Raw genomic sequence first — 14,697 nt, 5'->3', positions numbered from 1 at the left:
AACAGTATATTGTAATAAAAGTTATGTGAATGTAGTCTTCCTCAATATCTTATTGTACTATACTCACCTATTTTTAGACTGTGGTTGACTGTAGGTAACTGAAACCACACGAAGCAAAACTGCAGATAATGGGAGACTGCTGTATATGCTAGTTGACATAAATTTTCTGGTTTTTTTAAAAATATTTTTCATACTGATTCAAGTTAATGTTTTCTGTCCTAAATTGTGAATGCTGTATTGTTTTCTGAAACACTTTTTCCAGGCTGGGCACGGTGGCTCATGCCCGTAATCCCAGCACTTTGGGAGGCCAAGAAGGACAGATTACTTGAGGTCAGGAGTTCAGGACCAGCCTAGCCAACATGGTGAAACCCCGTCTCTACTAAAAATATAAAAATTAGCCAGGTGTAGTGGCGTGCGCCTGTGATCCCAGCTACTCAAGAGGCTGAGGCAGGAGAATCACATGAACCCGAGAGGCAGAGGCTGCAGTGAGCTGAGAATGGTACCACTGCACTCCGGCCTGGGCGACAGAGCGAGACTGTCTCAAAAGAAAACAAGGAAATACTCTTTCCTCTTACTCATGTCATACTCTCTTTATTTTTTAAGATCTTCTCATACAGTGCCACCTTTATAATGCTTTCTCGTGGTGCGTTTTGTTGCTATGCTGTTACAGTTTTTACCATGCTTTGTTATATGACTTAATGTTCTATAGTTGGTTCCTTGACTAACCTCTCCAAGATTAGAGATTGGATCATTCATCTTTGTATCCCAGTAACAAAGCATGGTTGGTCTTCAGTAAATATGTGTTTAATGTTAAAGAGTACACAATGAGATCGAGTGTCAATCATGCAAAATATACTTGGCCCCATCTCACCTTTAAGAATATGTCAGATAAGTCAGGTGTGGTGGCTCATGCCTGTGATCCCAACACTTTGGGAGGCCAAGGCAGTAGATAAATTAAGGTCAGAAGAAATGTTAGAAGTTGAAAAGTTAAGTGTCTCAAAATTTCATGTTTGGAGCCAGTATGTTTTTTACCTATTGAAATACTAGATTTTTTTAAACCTCTTTACTTTTTCCTTCTTTGTGTCATCTGTCTTCCAAGAAGCTTAGAAAACAAATTGACACTTGTGTAAAAAAGTCATCAGTCACTAGTGAGTACCTGTAAATTTTTTGATACTCAGTTAATGGGAAGCACAGCATATAGACTTTCACTTACTGGTATGCAAAGATAAGTTATTTCCTTGGCAAAGTAAGTTTTATGGCAAAGATGACTACCATAGAAGCTGAACATATTTACCTTATCTGTCTACCTGCCTGATATTTTGCAGATGGTCAGTCTGGTCAGCCCCCATTCTGTACATCCTATCAGAATGACGACCCATTAAATGCTTTGAAGAATAGCAACAACCATGATGTGCTTAGACAGGAAGACCAGGAAAATTTTTCCCAAATAAGCGCCAGCGTACAGAAAAAGGCCTTTAAAACAGCTGTACCCACTGAACAGAAATGTGACATTGACATTACCTTTGAGTCCGTGCCTAATTTGAATGACTTTAACCAAAGAGGGAATTCTAATGCTGCATGTAATCCACATTGTGCTGAATTATACACCAATCAGATGACCACTGAAACTGAAATGGCTATAGAGATTGAAAAGAACTCTTTGTCTTCAAATGTACCGAGTGAATCTCAATTACAGCCTGATCAGCCTGATATACCAATAACTTCATTTGTTTCACTTGGTTGTGAAGCTAACAATGAAAACTTAATTCTCTCTGGGAAAAGTTCTCAACTTTTATCCCAAGATACTTCATTAACTGGAAAGCCATCTAAAAAAAGTCAATTTTGTGAAAATTCTAACGATACAATAAAACTTAAAACTACTTTTCATGGTTCCAAGTCACCAGATTCTAGTGAAATTCACAAGAGTAAAATAGAAATTAATGTGTTAGAACCAGTTATGTCACAGCTGTCAAACTGCCAAGATAATTCTTGTCTTCAAAGTGAAATACTACCTGTGTCTGTTGAAAGTTCACATTTAAATGTATCTGAACAACAAGTAGAAATTCATCTTCGAGATTCGCTCTCTTCTGCTAAACAACCATCTAATGATTCAACATCTGCTGAGTTAAATCATACAGAAAATGAAGCTCAGCCATCCAAGTCTGAGAATTCACAAGAGCCTTCATCTTCTGTAAAAGAAGAGAATACTATTTTTCTGTCTTTAGGTGGAAATGATAACTGTGAGAAAGTTGCAGTGATGCCTCCAGAAGGCACTCCTATAGAAAACAGTCACTCTCTTCCTCCAGAATCTGTGTGTTCTTCAGTGGGAGATTCTCACCCTGAGTCCCAAAATACTGATGATAAACCTTCTAGCAACAACTCAGCAGAGATAGATGCATCAAATATCGTCTCGCTCAAAGTTATCATTAGTGATGATCCATTTGTTTCCTCAGATACTGAACTTACCAGTGCTGTTTCTAGTATTAATGGAGAAAACCTGCCAACTATAATCTTGTCTTCTCCTACTAAATCACCTGCTAAAAATGCAGAATTAGTTAAATGCCTGTCTTCAGAAGAAACTGTAGGTGCTGTTGTATATGCTGAAGTAGGGGATTCAGCCTCAATGGAACAGAGTCTTTTAGCATTCAAATCTGAAGACTCTGCAGTAAACAGCACTCAGAATGAAGATGGCATTGCTTTTTCAGCTAATGTTACACCGTGTGTTTCCAAGGATGGAGGATATATACAGTTGATGCCGGCCACAAGCACAACTTTTGGCAATTCAAATAACATTCTGATAGCTACCTGTGTGACTGATCCAACAGCCTTAGGAACATCTGTGAGTCAGTCTAATGTAGTGGTGTTGCCTGGAAATTCTGCACCTATGACTGCCCAACCTCTGCCACCTCAGTTACAGACACCACCAAGGTCAAACAGTGTATTTGCTGTCAACCAAGCTGTGTCACCAAACTTTTCACAAGGTAACTTTAATAACATAGTTGAAATTCGTTTCTCTGGGTTGGGATCTAATTTCTTTTGTATGTGTTATTATTGACTAGGAAGTAATAACTCATGGGTAGATGGTATGAGAAAAGATTCTGAAATTTGTGATTATGCTGCTTTATGCTAGCTAATTCAAACTTTTTTTTTCTTAATCTAGTAAGCTGTGGGTTTTAGTGGGTTTTTTTCTTTTTTCTGTTCACAAATACTTCTCAATCTATGTGCTAATAAGTTACAAGAAACAGAAAAGACAGACTAATTCATCACATAGCTATGTGTGGGGGAATAAAAATAAAGCCTGTAATCCCAGCACTTTGGGAGGCCGAGGCGCGTGAATCACGAAAGGAGATCAGACTAACATGGTGAAACCCCGTTCTAAAAATCACATGGCGGGCGCCTGTAGTCTCAGTATTGGGAAAACCCGGGAGTGGTGAGGGGCGCCACTGCACTCCAGCCTTAAAACAGCGAGACTCTTCAAAAAAAAAAAAAAATAGCTCTTATAGTCATGGTCTTCAGGGAACTTATCTATTTGGAGAAACTTTCCAGAAAAACTTGAATTTCGGCCTGGTGTGGTGGCTCACGCCTGTAATCCCAGCACTTTGGGAGGCCGAGGTGGGGCGATCACCTGAGGTCAGGAGTTTGAGACCAGCCTCACCAACATGGTAAAACCCCGTTTCTACTAAAAATACTAAAAAATGAGCCAGGCATGGTGGCAGGCGCCTCTAATCCCAGCTACTCGGAGGCTGAGGCAGGAGAATCTCTTGAACCTAGGTGAACCCAGGAAACAGGTTTCAGTGAGCCAAGATCATGCCATTGCACTTCAGCCTGGGCAACAAGAGTGAGACTCTGTCTCAAAAAAAACAAAACTTGAATTTCTTCTTTTATAAAATCCTAATTTTTCACTGCCTTTCACCTTCTAGAATTGATCTCTGTCTTTAAAATCCTTTGTTTATGGCTGGGCGCAGTGGCTCATGCCCGTAATCCCGGCACTTTGGGAGGCCGAGGTGGGCAGATCACCGGAGGTCAGGAGTTCGAGACCAGCCTGGCCAACATGGTGAAACCCCGTATCTACTAAAAATATAAAAATTAGCTGGGCATGGTGGCGGGCACCTGTAATCCCAGCTACTTGGGAGGCTGAGACAGAAGAATCGCTTGAAGCTGGGAGGCAGAGATTGCAGTGAGCCAAGACCGAGCCACTGCGCTTCAGCCTGGGCAACAGAGTAAGACACTGTCTCAAAAAAAAAAAAAAAAAAATCCTTTATTCATAGGGGCTCTTGTGGCATTTATTGCCTGCTGTGTTATATGTAGTTAGTGATTGATATGCCTGTCATATTGATAATTTTTTGTTGTATATTCTTCAGGGATAGCGCTTATGGCACATTTATTTACATTTCCTTATGTGTTGGTTCCCAAGCTTCTCTCCTTTCCCTTTTTGTTACATTATAGACATACAATAAAATTTCATTAAATATCAACAATTAGTATTAAACCTAATGGGTCTGTTTTAAGTGCCGTTACAAATTACATAAAGGAGAGGTTGGAATTAGTGGAGAATGTGGGGCTTGAGCTAAAGCTTAAAGAATGAAGGTAGGATTTGGAGTTAAAGCAAGGAGGTTTTTATAACTTACAAAATCTATAAGGTATAAAGAGAAGCAGTACAAGCATAGATAGACCATAGTGGGTTGCATGAAAATGAGGGGATCAACCTGGCAGTAATGTATTAGGCAAAAGTTTGTTTATGGGACGGGACTAAATTATGGTAGCCACAAACTATGTTGTTGACTTCTAAGGACCATATAGACATTGTAATTTTCCCTCCATAGTTTTGTCCAGTTACGTGCTTACCTTACTTTTGATCAATACCATTGAGATATGTAATAGGTTGGGGTTATGAGCATAGTCCTGGCTATAAATATTCAGTTGGGGTTCTAATTTTCTGGCCTAAGGTTCAGACTTGAAACATTCACCACTCATTTTCTAACTAGTTTCAGTATTTCTAGAGGAATCCAGATATGATTGTAATGTGTCTTGGCTGTAGAGTCTTATGCTTGATCAACGTGGTTCACTGACTGAATAACATAAGACCACCTTAATATTTGGATTGACTTTTTCTTAATTTGTTAGCCTTGCTGTTTTTCCTAAAACTGTTTCAGTTTTGTTTTTTGTTTTGTTTTGTTTTGTTTTTGGAGAGTGGATTGTAAGGAAGAGGGATTGTTGATAGAATTTATTTCAAAACAGTAATTAATTTGTGCCAAACATTTGTTTGTTTTGTGCCAAAGTATTTGAGAGGAAATCTTATTTTAACAGTAACTGTTTTTTTAGGATCTGCCATAATAATTGCCTCTCCAGTCCAGCCTGTACTCCAGGGAATGGTAGGGATGATCCCAGTATCTGTGGTTGGACAGAATGGAAATAACTTTTCTACTCCTCCTCGGCAGGTAAGATTTATGAACTGAAAATGGTGTGGTGATGCTTTTCAAGCTTAGTGTAATTAATGACTTTTTCTCTTCTAGGTTCTTCATATGCCTTTGGCAGCACCTGTATGCAATAGAAGTATCCCTCAATTCCCCGTCCCTCCAAAATCTCAGAAGGCTCAGGGACTAAGAAACAAGCCTTGTATAGGTACCATTTTTAAATTCATTAATGTCAACTTTGTATGTTCATTTGTTTGCAGCAACACCTAAATGTTTTCTTTTTGAATACCTAAACCGTTTTACCAACAAGTGATCACCCTACATTTGCTAGTAACAGATGTCATAATGCAGCCAACTGTCTACTGAACAGCTTTGGTTCTGAGAAAATTGTTTCGTTTGTTGAATCTGTTAGGTTTTGCCCAGTAGTCCTTGGTTTATTCTTTGCAGCTTCCCTAAGTTAAATATAATCCCTATTTTTCCCAACAACTTTCAAGTGTTTAGTGAATGCCTCATATAATTGTTTGACACTTTAGAGCAGTTCTTCTTGTATTTTAGAGTGTATATGAACTACTTGGGGATTTTGTTAAATGCAGGTACTGAATTAATAGGACTGGTACAGCGCCTGAAATTCCTCATTTCTAACAGCTTCTAAGCAATGCCAGTGCTACTGGTACTGGACCACACTTGAAGCAAGGCTTTAAAGTTTGCAAATTACCGTCCTGTGTTTCCTGTTTTAGCCATTGTCCCAACCATCTGTTTACTTATTTGAAAAACCTGGTAGTCACTCTTAAAACACATTTTTCCTCTCCTTCTTAGTTCAAGTATTTGTCATTTTTCATCTAAGTTGTATCAATAGTGTCTTGTAGTCTCCCTTTTAGTCTTTGTTGTTTCGGTTCACCTTATGTCTGCTGGCTGAGTGACTTTTTTTTCCCCTAAAATACAAATCTGAATATGTTGCTTCCCTGCCTAAAAACTTTCAGCAACTCCCCTTTGCCCACAGGATAAAATTGAAATTTCTCAGGGTGACATATATGCATACATTTGTCATCTAGTCACTTTGACCTCTCCATTCTCATCTCTTACCACTTCTCAGCATGGACCCTTTGTACAGACTATAGTTGCTGCTTACCTTATACTTGGTGATCTTTCTTGTCCCTCTGCCTTTACCAATGCTATCTCTTCTACCTAGAATTCCCCCTTCTTACCCAGCTCTTACCCTCAATCTGGTTCTTATTTATCCTTCAAACTTAACTTAAATGTGACTTTATCCTAGGAAGCGTTTTTAACCAGCGGTGGCTAAGGTGGATATTCCAGTTTTATTTTTTTCTTTAATTCTTATTGATACCTATGCTATAGCACTTAACACATTACATTGTATTTCTTCTCAGTAGTGTGTCTCAAATGCGCTCATTATACAGAGAACTCACTAAATGCTGTCATCAAATCAGCCTTTCCTTAAGCTAAACAGTATACATCTATTGATGTAGGCTTAAGTTGCATTTTGACTTATTGAGGCACCCTCTTAGACTTATGTCATGTTATAGCTACTCTATATGATCTCTATGTTCTTTCTCATAACTAGTTCATTCCTTTTAATGGCCATTTGATAGCTATCACATAAATGTATTTTATGTATCTCCTATCAGTGGACTTTTCAGATGTTTTCAAGGTTTTTGATCTGACATGCAGTGATAGGAGGAACACCTTTGTAAATGCCTCTGTGTGAACCCGTATGAGAGTTTCTTTGGGGGCTTATTCCCAGAAATATTTGGATACACTGGATATTCATAGAGAAGAAAGTTTATACTTCTACCATTATTTTCCCTGCTTCCCTCACAACACTACCAATATTTGATACCATGTGATATTTTTAACTTTTGCCACTTGATGGATGTAAAATGGTAGTATCTCATATCATTCTTTTGCTCTATTCTCATTATTAATAAAATTTGGAATCCTCTCTTATAACTATAAATAATATTTTCCCTTCTGTGAATTGCTTATTCATATCCTTTTCCTACTTCTCTATTAAATTTCCTGTCGAGGTGTTATACTTTTATTAGTAACATATCACAGATGTCTTCACAGTCTGACACTTGTTTTTATCCCTTACAAAGTTAATACCAGAAAAAAACATTGGTGAAGTTAAGCATCCACTTATGATAAAGGCTCTTAAAGGCTATCTATAGTAAACATCATGGGTTCCCTTTAAAGCTGTGACTAACACAAGGATACTGATTCCCATCCTGTATGTAATAGGCCAGTGTTTCCAACACCAGTAAATTAATTATTAAGTAATCAATCTTTTCCCCCAGACATCTGATTATACTTCCACCATAAACAAGGTCCCATACATATGTGGTTCCAGACAGTACAGTAAGAAAATGGAACTGGGCCTTGTGGCTTATCCCCATAATCCCGCACCTTGGAAGGCCGAGGCAGGAGGATTGCTTGAGTCTAGGAGTTTGAGACCAGCCTGGGCAATATAGTGAGACCATGTCTGTAGAAAATAATTTTTTTAAAAGTAGCCAGCTGTGGTGGCAGATAGTAGTCCCAACTATTCGGGAGGGTGAGGCAGAAGGATTGCTTAAGTCCAGGAGGTTGAGGCTCTAAATGAGCCATGATCGTGCCACTACACTCCAGTCTGGGCAACAGTGAGACCCTGTCATAGAAAAGAAAAGAGATAGGTGTAAAGATTTGAAGAGAGGGAATTAAACTGTTATGGCAAATGAAGTGATTTTTATACAATAAAGCCACAGGGAGTTAATAGAAAAATTAATAGAACTAATAATTCAGTAAGGTTGCCAGGTATGATTAATTTATTAAAATTGATTAATTTATTTGGGAGGCCGAAAATTGTGTTTTTAGTTGCCAGCAATAAACACCTATTAAATGTAATAGAAAATAAGATACTGTTTATAATGACCACAAAAATGATAAAGTATAAAGGAAGTAACCTAACCAAAAATGTTAGAAATGGGGAATATTTGAAATTTTTCATAAAGGATATGTAAATAGAAGAGAACCATGTTCATAGGTTTGAAAATTTAACAGTGTAAAGATTGCAGTTCTTCCAAGTTGAATCAAAAATTCAATATAATTTTCCTTTAAAATCCCAGTAGAATATTTTGGGAGGTGGGAAAAACTATAAAATCTATGAGAAAGAATAAAAGTCCATGACTAGCCAAGATAGAAGAGCAGAGGACAGACTCATTCTACCAAATAATAAAATGTTGCAAAGCCACAGTAATTAAAAGAAAAAGACAAATGGAACAAGATAATTTAGAAAGAGACCTTGTACATGGTAATGTTAACATCAGAAGTCAGAGCAAGATGGATGGTATAATACATGAAATGTATTGATCATTAAATATATAATAGATAGAGAAGAAAGTAGATCCCTTCCTCATACAAAGATGAAGTCCAAGATGATTAAAGACCTAAAAGTAAAAAGTCAAACAATTAAATGATAGAAGAATGTATGACAGAATATTTTTATGACATTGGGATAAAGGATTTCTTTCTTTTTTTTTTTTTTTTCTTGAGATGGGAGTCTTGCTCTGTCACCCAGGCTAGAATGCAGTGGCATGATCTTGGCTCACTGCTACCTTCGCCTCCCAGGTTCAAGCAATTCTCCTGTCTCAGCCTCCTGAGTAGCTGGGATTACAGGCGCATGCCACTACACTCAGCTAATTTTTGTATCTTCAGTAGAGATGGAAAGGTTTCACTGTCTTGGCCAGGCTGGTCTTGAACTCCTGACCTCTTGATCCCCCAACCTTGGCCTCCCAAAGTGCTGGGATTACAGGCATGAGCCACCGCTCCTGGCCTGGGATTTCTTTTTTTAAAATGAGAAGACTTCAGGCACAATGGCTCACTCCTGTTAATTCCAGCACTTTGAGAGGCCAAGACAGGTGGATCACTTAAGTCCAGGAGTTTGGGACCAGCCTATGCAACAAAATGAGACTCTGTCTTTACAGAAATTTTTTTTTTTTAATTAGCCAAGTGTGGACTGGGCGCGGTGGCTCACGCCTGTAATCCCAGCACTTTGGGAGGCCGAGGCAGGCGGATCACGAGGTCAGGAGATCGAGACCATCCTGGCTGACACGGTGAAACCACATCTCTACTAAAAATACAAAAAATTAGCCGGGCATGGTGGTGGGCACCTGTAGTCCCAGCTACTCAGGAGGCTGAGGCAGGAGAGTGGCGTGAACCCAGGAGGCGGAGCTTGCAGTGAGCTGAGATCGTGCCACTGCACTCCAGCCTGGGCGACAGAGTGAGACTGCACCTCAAAAGAAGAAAAAAAAATTAGCCAGGTGTGGTGACGTGAACTTGTAGTCTCAGCTACTTGAGACGCTGAGGTTGGAGGATCACTTGAGCCCAGGAATTTGAGAGTGCAGTGAGCTGTCCTCATGCCACTGCACTCCAGCCTAGGCAATAGAGCAAGACCCTGTCACAACAACAACTGATATATATATATAAATATGTGCGTGTGTATATTAATAGAAGAAAAGAAAAGAAACTGGGTGCGGTGGCATGTATCTGCAGTCCTAGCCATTGAGAGGCTGAGGCAGGAGGATCGTGAGCCCAGGAGTTTGAGACCAGCCTGGGCAACACATAGTGAGACCCGTCTCAAATAAAATTTTAAAATGAGAAATACATAACTTATAAATGGAAAAAATTGATAGAGTGAACTACTACAGAATTTAAAGTTTCTGTTTAACAAAAGACACCATACACAAAATAACAGCAGATTTTTACTCAGAACCTTGATGACTATGCTACCTGGTTCTCAGACTTTTCTCCCTACATTTTTTCATCATCATGAATGACAAAATGCCCATGTTGTAAATCTACTCACCACCCTAACCCTCAGAGGTTTTTTATCCTTTCCGCTCCTTATTTACTTTATTATTTATTTGTTTATTTTTGAGGTGGAGTCTTGCTCTTGTCGCCCAGGCTGGAATGCAGTGGCACAATCTCAGCTCACTGCAACCTCCACCTCCTGGGTTCAAGCAGTTCTTCTGCCTCAGCCTCCTGAGTATCTGGGGCTACTGGCACTCACCACCATGCCCAGCTAGTTTTTGTATTTTTAGTAGAGATGGGGTCTCTCCATGTTGGCCAGGCTGGTCTCGAACTCCTGACCTCAGGTGATCTGCCTTCCTCCGCCTCCCAAAGTGCTGGGATTACAGGCATGAGCCACTGCGCCCAGCCCGTGCCTTTCCTCTCCTAAGACTTATTTTTGCTTCAACCAACCTCTCCCATAGCCACATCTTGAATTTTTCACCTTTTTATTAGACTTACAAGATTTTTAAAGGCCAGTGATGTGTCTCAAAACACACTCGTTTCCATATACCTATTGAATTCCTCTTCAACCAGTGATAGCTTTTCTTACTTAAATCTTCACCTTTCACCTGAGCTTGTGTCTTCTTTATGGATTCACTTCCTTTACAAAACAGCCTAGAGCCCAGAAGCCACCACATCAGCTACTTTTGCCAGTACTTTTGATAACCTGCATATACACATTCTTCTACATATGCACTGGCTACTCTACAGCCCTTGATCTGTCCAGCCAACCATCTCAGCTTTTATACCTGGGCTTCCTAGTATTGCCTTAGAAGTGCTACCATTCCCTACCACTTAAAAATGCATTTCTCACACACCTTCCACTTAGCAATCAATTTAAATGTCTGCCTGTCTGCTTTCTCTTCTGTTCCTCCTTCAAACTATTCCAGTCTTGCACAGCACATCTCAAATCTAGTCCTGCTCCTCCTCGCTCTTAGCTCCTGGTTTTATTTTCCATCTTAACCAGTATTAAACTTCACTTTCTGATCATCACTTTCATTCAGTACATACCTATTCTGCTTCCAAAATCATCCTTTCTTAAATAACTGTCTTTCATTCTTTCTAAGGTTAATGCAGTCTACATGTGCTCCAGATTCTTCTATATATCTTTCATCTTTTCCTGTTTGGCTTCTCTCCCTAGCTATAAACATAGGTTTGTCCCACCTGCTGACCTTTTATCTTAATCTCTTAACCTCTCTTAATCTTCCATTTCTTCATTCAAATTATTGTCTTTTCTCATGTATTTACTGAAACTGTCTACACAAAGGTCACCAGTAGCCTCCTAATATTGCATTATGCATTGAAACTTTTCCATTCTTACCTTACTTTGCTTTCCCTATACTGTTGATACTGCAGTGGCTTCTGGAGCCATAACTAAACTATTCTCCTCCCTTGCTAATTTTGTGTAACTCAGGGCCTTCAAACTCTACATATTTCTCACCTCTTCCTCAAAGACTTCTGCCTAGTGTTTTTCCCCCTTGGTTAATGTCACAGTTTATTTTTTTCCTTTACTTTTTGTAATGCAAATGCCCATTATTGTCTCTCAGACCCTCATCATCTCTTACCTGAAATATAACCATCTACACAGAGTTTCTATTTCCAGTTTTCTGTCTTCTCAATTCCATCTTCCACATTATTGCCAGATTGATCTTCCAAAAACATAAACCTATTCATGCATCTTCACTATTTAACACTCTTAAAGGGGCCGGGCATGGTGGCTCACTCCTGTAATCCCAGCACTTTGGGAAGCCGAAGAGGGTAGATCACCTGAGGTCAGGAGTTTGAGACTAGCCTGGCCTACATAGTGAAACCCCTTCTCTACTAAAAATACAAAAATTAGCCAGGCGTGGCAGTGTGCACCTGTAATCCCAGCTACTCGTGAGACTGAGGCACTAGAATTGCTTGAACCCAGGAGGTGGAGGTTGCAGTGAGCCAAGATCATGCCATTGCACTCCAGCCTGGGCAACAGAGAGAGACTCTGTTTCAAAAATAAATAAATACATAAATAAATAAATCTCTTAAAGGATTGCCTCTGAAACCTTTTGCATAATACATAAGATTCTTCATAATCTCATCTTTGCTCTTCTTTTTAGTTTTGATATCTTGCTGCTCTCACACATAAACGCTGAAGCTTGTGGAAATTAAAATATGGCTATTGAAACTCCAGAGCATGTGCTCTGAGTGACATAGGCTTGTAAACATGATAGGTACTTGGACAGAATTTTAAAATAGATATAATCTGTTGTTTTCTTTAAGTGACTACCTGGATGTAAGTAGTACGTTATATGCTGTATTGAGCATTGTAATTTGTAGATCCAAAGACTGGATTTATAATATTTGCCTGAACCAGGCGTGGTGGTTCACGCTTATAATCCAGCCATTTGGGAGGCCTAGATGAGCAGATCACTTGAGGCCAGGAGTTTGAAACTAGTCTGGCCAACATGGCAAAACCCCATCTCTACTAAAAACACAAAAAATTAACTGGGCGTGGTGGTGGGCGCCTGTAATCCCGGCTACTTGGGAGGCGGAGGCAGGAGAATCGCTTGAACCCGGGAGGCAGAGGTTGCAGTGAGCTGAGATCGTGCCACTGCACTCCAGTCTGGGTGACAGGGCATGACTCTGTCTCAAAAAAAAAAAAACAGACAGACAAACATAATGTTTGCCTGAAGTTGACGCATGTCATTTGTTCCATATCTGGATTTCCTCTGTAGCAGTGGGGAAATAGCCATCTTGTACTTATTTCAAAACTACTTTTTAAAAGCTACTTTGTCAACATGTTCTATTTGCACGTTAGCTGTCATTTATTATATGTGATAATTGTCATCTGTTCCATCCTCTTTCAGAGGAGTGTATTCTTTTTCTCAGGAATGTTCATTTATAATTTCAGGAAAACAAGTAAATAATTCGGTGGATTCGTCAGGTCATTCAGTTGGATGTCAAGCCCAAAGGTGAGTATAAAGTAGTTTCTATCATAGATTATTTGAATGCTCAGATTTAAAACATAAAGGATTTCTTTATGCTGCTAGAAATAGTTTTGTTTTGTTTTGTTTTAGAACTGAAGTTTCTGACAAGACTATTGCCACAGATCTTGGGAAGAAATCAGAAGAAACCACAGTTCCCTTCCCAGAAGAGAGTATAGTTCCAGCTGCTAAACCATGCCACAGACGTGTGCTCTGTTTTGACAGCACTGCTGCTCCCGTGGCAAATACACAGGGGCCAAATCATAAGATGGTGTCCCAAAACAAAGAAAGGAATGCAGTCTCTTTTCCTAATCTTGACTCACCCAATGTATCCTCCACCTTAAAACCCCCTTCTAATAATGCTATCAAAAGAGAGAAAGAGAAGCCTCCTCTGCCTAAGATTTTATCTAAGTCGGAAAGTGCCATTAGCCGGCATACCACCATAAGAGAAACTCAATCAGAAAAGAAGGTGTCACCAACAGAAATTGTGCTTGAATCTTTCCATAAAGCAACAGCTAATAAGGAGAATGAATTATGCAGCGATGTAGAAAGGCAGAAAAATCCAGAAAATTCGAAACTATCTATTGGGCAGCAAAATGGGGGTTTGCGAAGTGAGAAATCTATAGCTTCACTGCAAGAAATGACCAAAAAACAAGGCGCATCTTCAAACAATAAAAATGTCCTTTCAGTAGGTACAGCTGTGAAGGATCTAAAACAAGAACAAACTAAATCCACCAGTTCTTTGATTACCACAGAAATGTTACAGGATATACAGAGGCACAGCTCAGTAAGTAGGCTTGCTGAGAGTAGTGATTTACCTGTACCCCGGACACCTGGCTCAGGGGCAGGGGAAAAACATAAAGAAGAACCTATAGATATTATCAAGGCCCCCTCTAGTAGGCGTTTCAGTGAAGACAGTAGCACATCAAAAGTAATGGTCCCTCCTGTCACCCCAGACCTCCCTGCCTGCAGCCCTGCCAGTGAAACAGGCAGTGAAAACAGTGTAAATATGGCTGCCCACACATTAATGATTCTCTCCAGGGCAGCCATTTCTAGGACTACTTCAGCAACTCCTCTGAAAGATAACACACAACAGTTTAGAGCATCTTCAAGGAGCACCACAAAAAAGCGGAAAATTGAGGAATTAGATGAACGTGAGCGAAACTCTCGTACTTCTAGTAAAAATCTTACAAATTCATCAGTACCAGTGAAAAAGAAGAAAATTAAGGCAAGTTTAAAAGTTTTAATTTCCAAACCACACTTTTTTTCCCCTTTAATAATTAGAGAATTCAGCAGTTCTTGCCACAACTTAACTGAATGTTATGGCTAAGACAGCTTTTAGATTTCATTGACAAAGTACATTGTCCAGCAGTGTTAATGTGGTATGCGCAGGGTGTCCAGGTTAAACAGCATTTTCAGAACAACTGCTGAGGCATTTGTTTATAAACATCTTTCCAGGGGAAAAAAAATATAGTTTTTGT

General features: G+C 39.5%; 2 protein-coding genes across 3 annotated transcripts in view; both read left to right on the top strand.

Annotated features, from left to right (window-relative positions):
* The window catches only part of POGLUT3 (protein O-glucosyltransferase 3), a 603,612-nt gene that overhangs the window by 300,681 nt on the left and 288,234 nt on the right, over positions 1-14,697 (top strand). The gene's annotated exons all lie outside the window — the stretch shown is intronic.
* The window catches only part of LOC126936198 (protein NPAT), a 64,872-nt gene that overhangs the window by 43,684 nt on the left and 6,491 nt on the right, over positions 1-14,697 (top strand). Inside the window, exons 13-17 of one of the 2 annotated variants that reach the window (XM_050758684.1) lie at positions 1,326-2,981; positions 5,323-5,438; positions 5,514-5,622; positions 13,144-13,204; positions 13,289-14,444. In XM_050758684.1, the coding sequence (XP_050614641.1) occupies positions 1,326-2,981; positions 5,323-5,438; positions 5,514-5,622; positions 13,144-13,204; positions 13,289-14,444 (3,098 nt within the window). The remainder of the gene's footprint in view (positions 1-1,325; positions 2,982-5,322; positions 5,439-5,513; positions 5,623-13,143; positions 13,205-13,288; positions 14,445-14,697) is intronic. The other variant, XM_050758685.1, reaches the window with a different exon arrangement.

The sequence above is a fragment of the Macaca thibetana genome, chromosome 14 (genome assembly GCF_024542745.1).
Source record: "Macaca thibetana thibetana isolate TM-01 chromosome 14, ASM2454274v1, whole genome shotgun sequence".
In the NCBI taxonomy this organism is placed as follows: Eukaryota; Metazoa; Chordata; class Mammalia; order Primates; family Cercopithecidae; genus Macaca; species Macaca thibetana.
The sequence above is the reverse complement of the archived record's forward strand: the minus strand, read 5'-3'. Positions and strand labels throughout refer to the sequence as shown.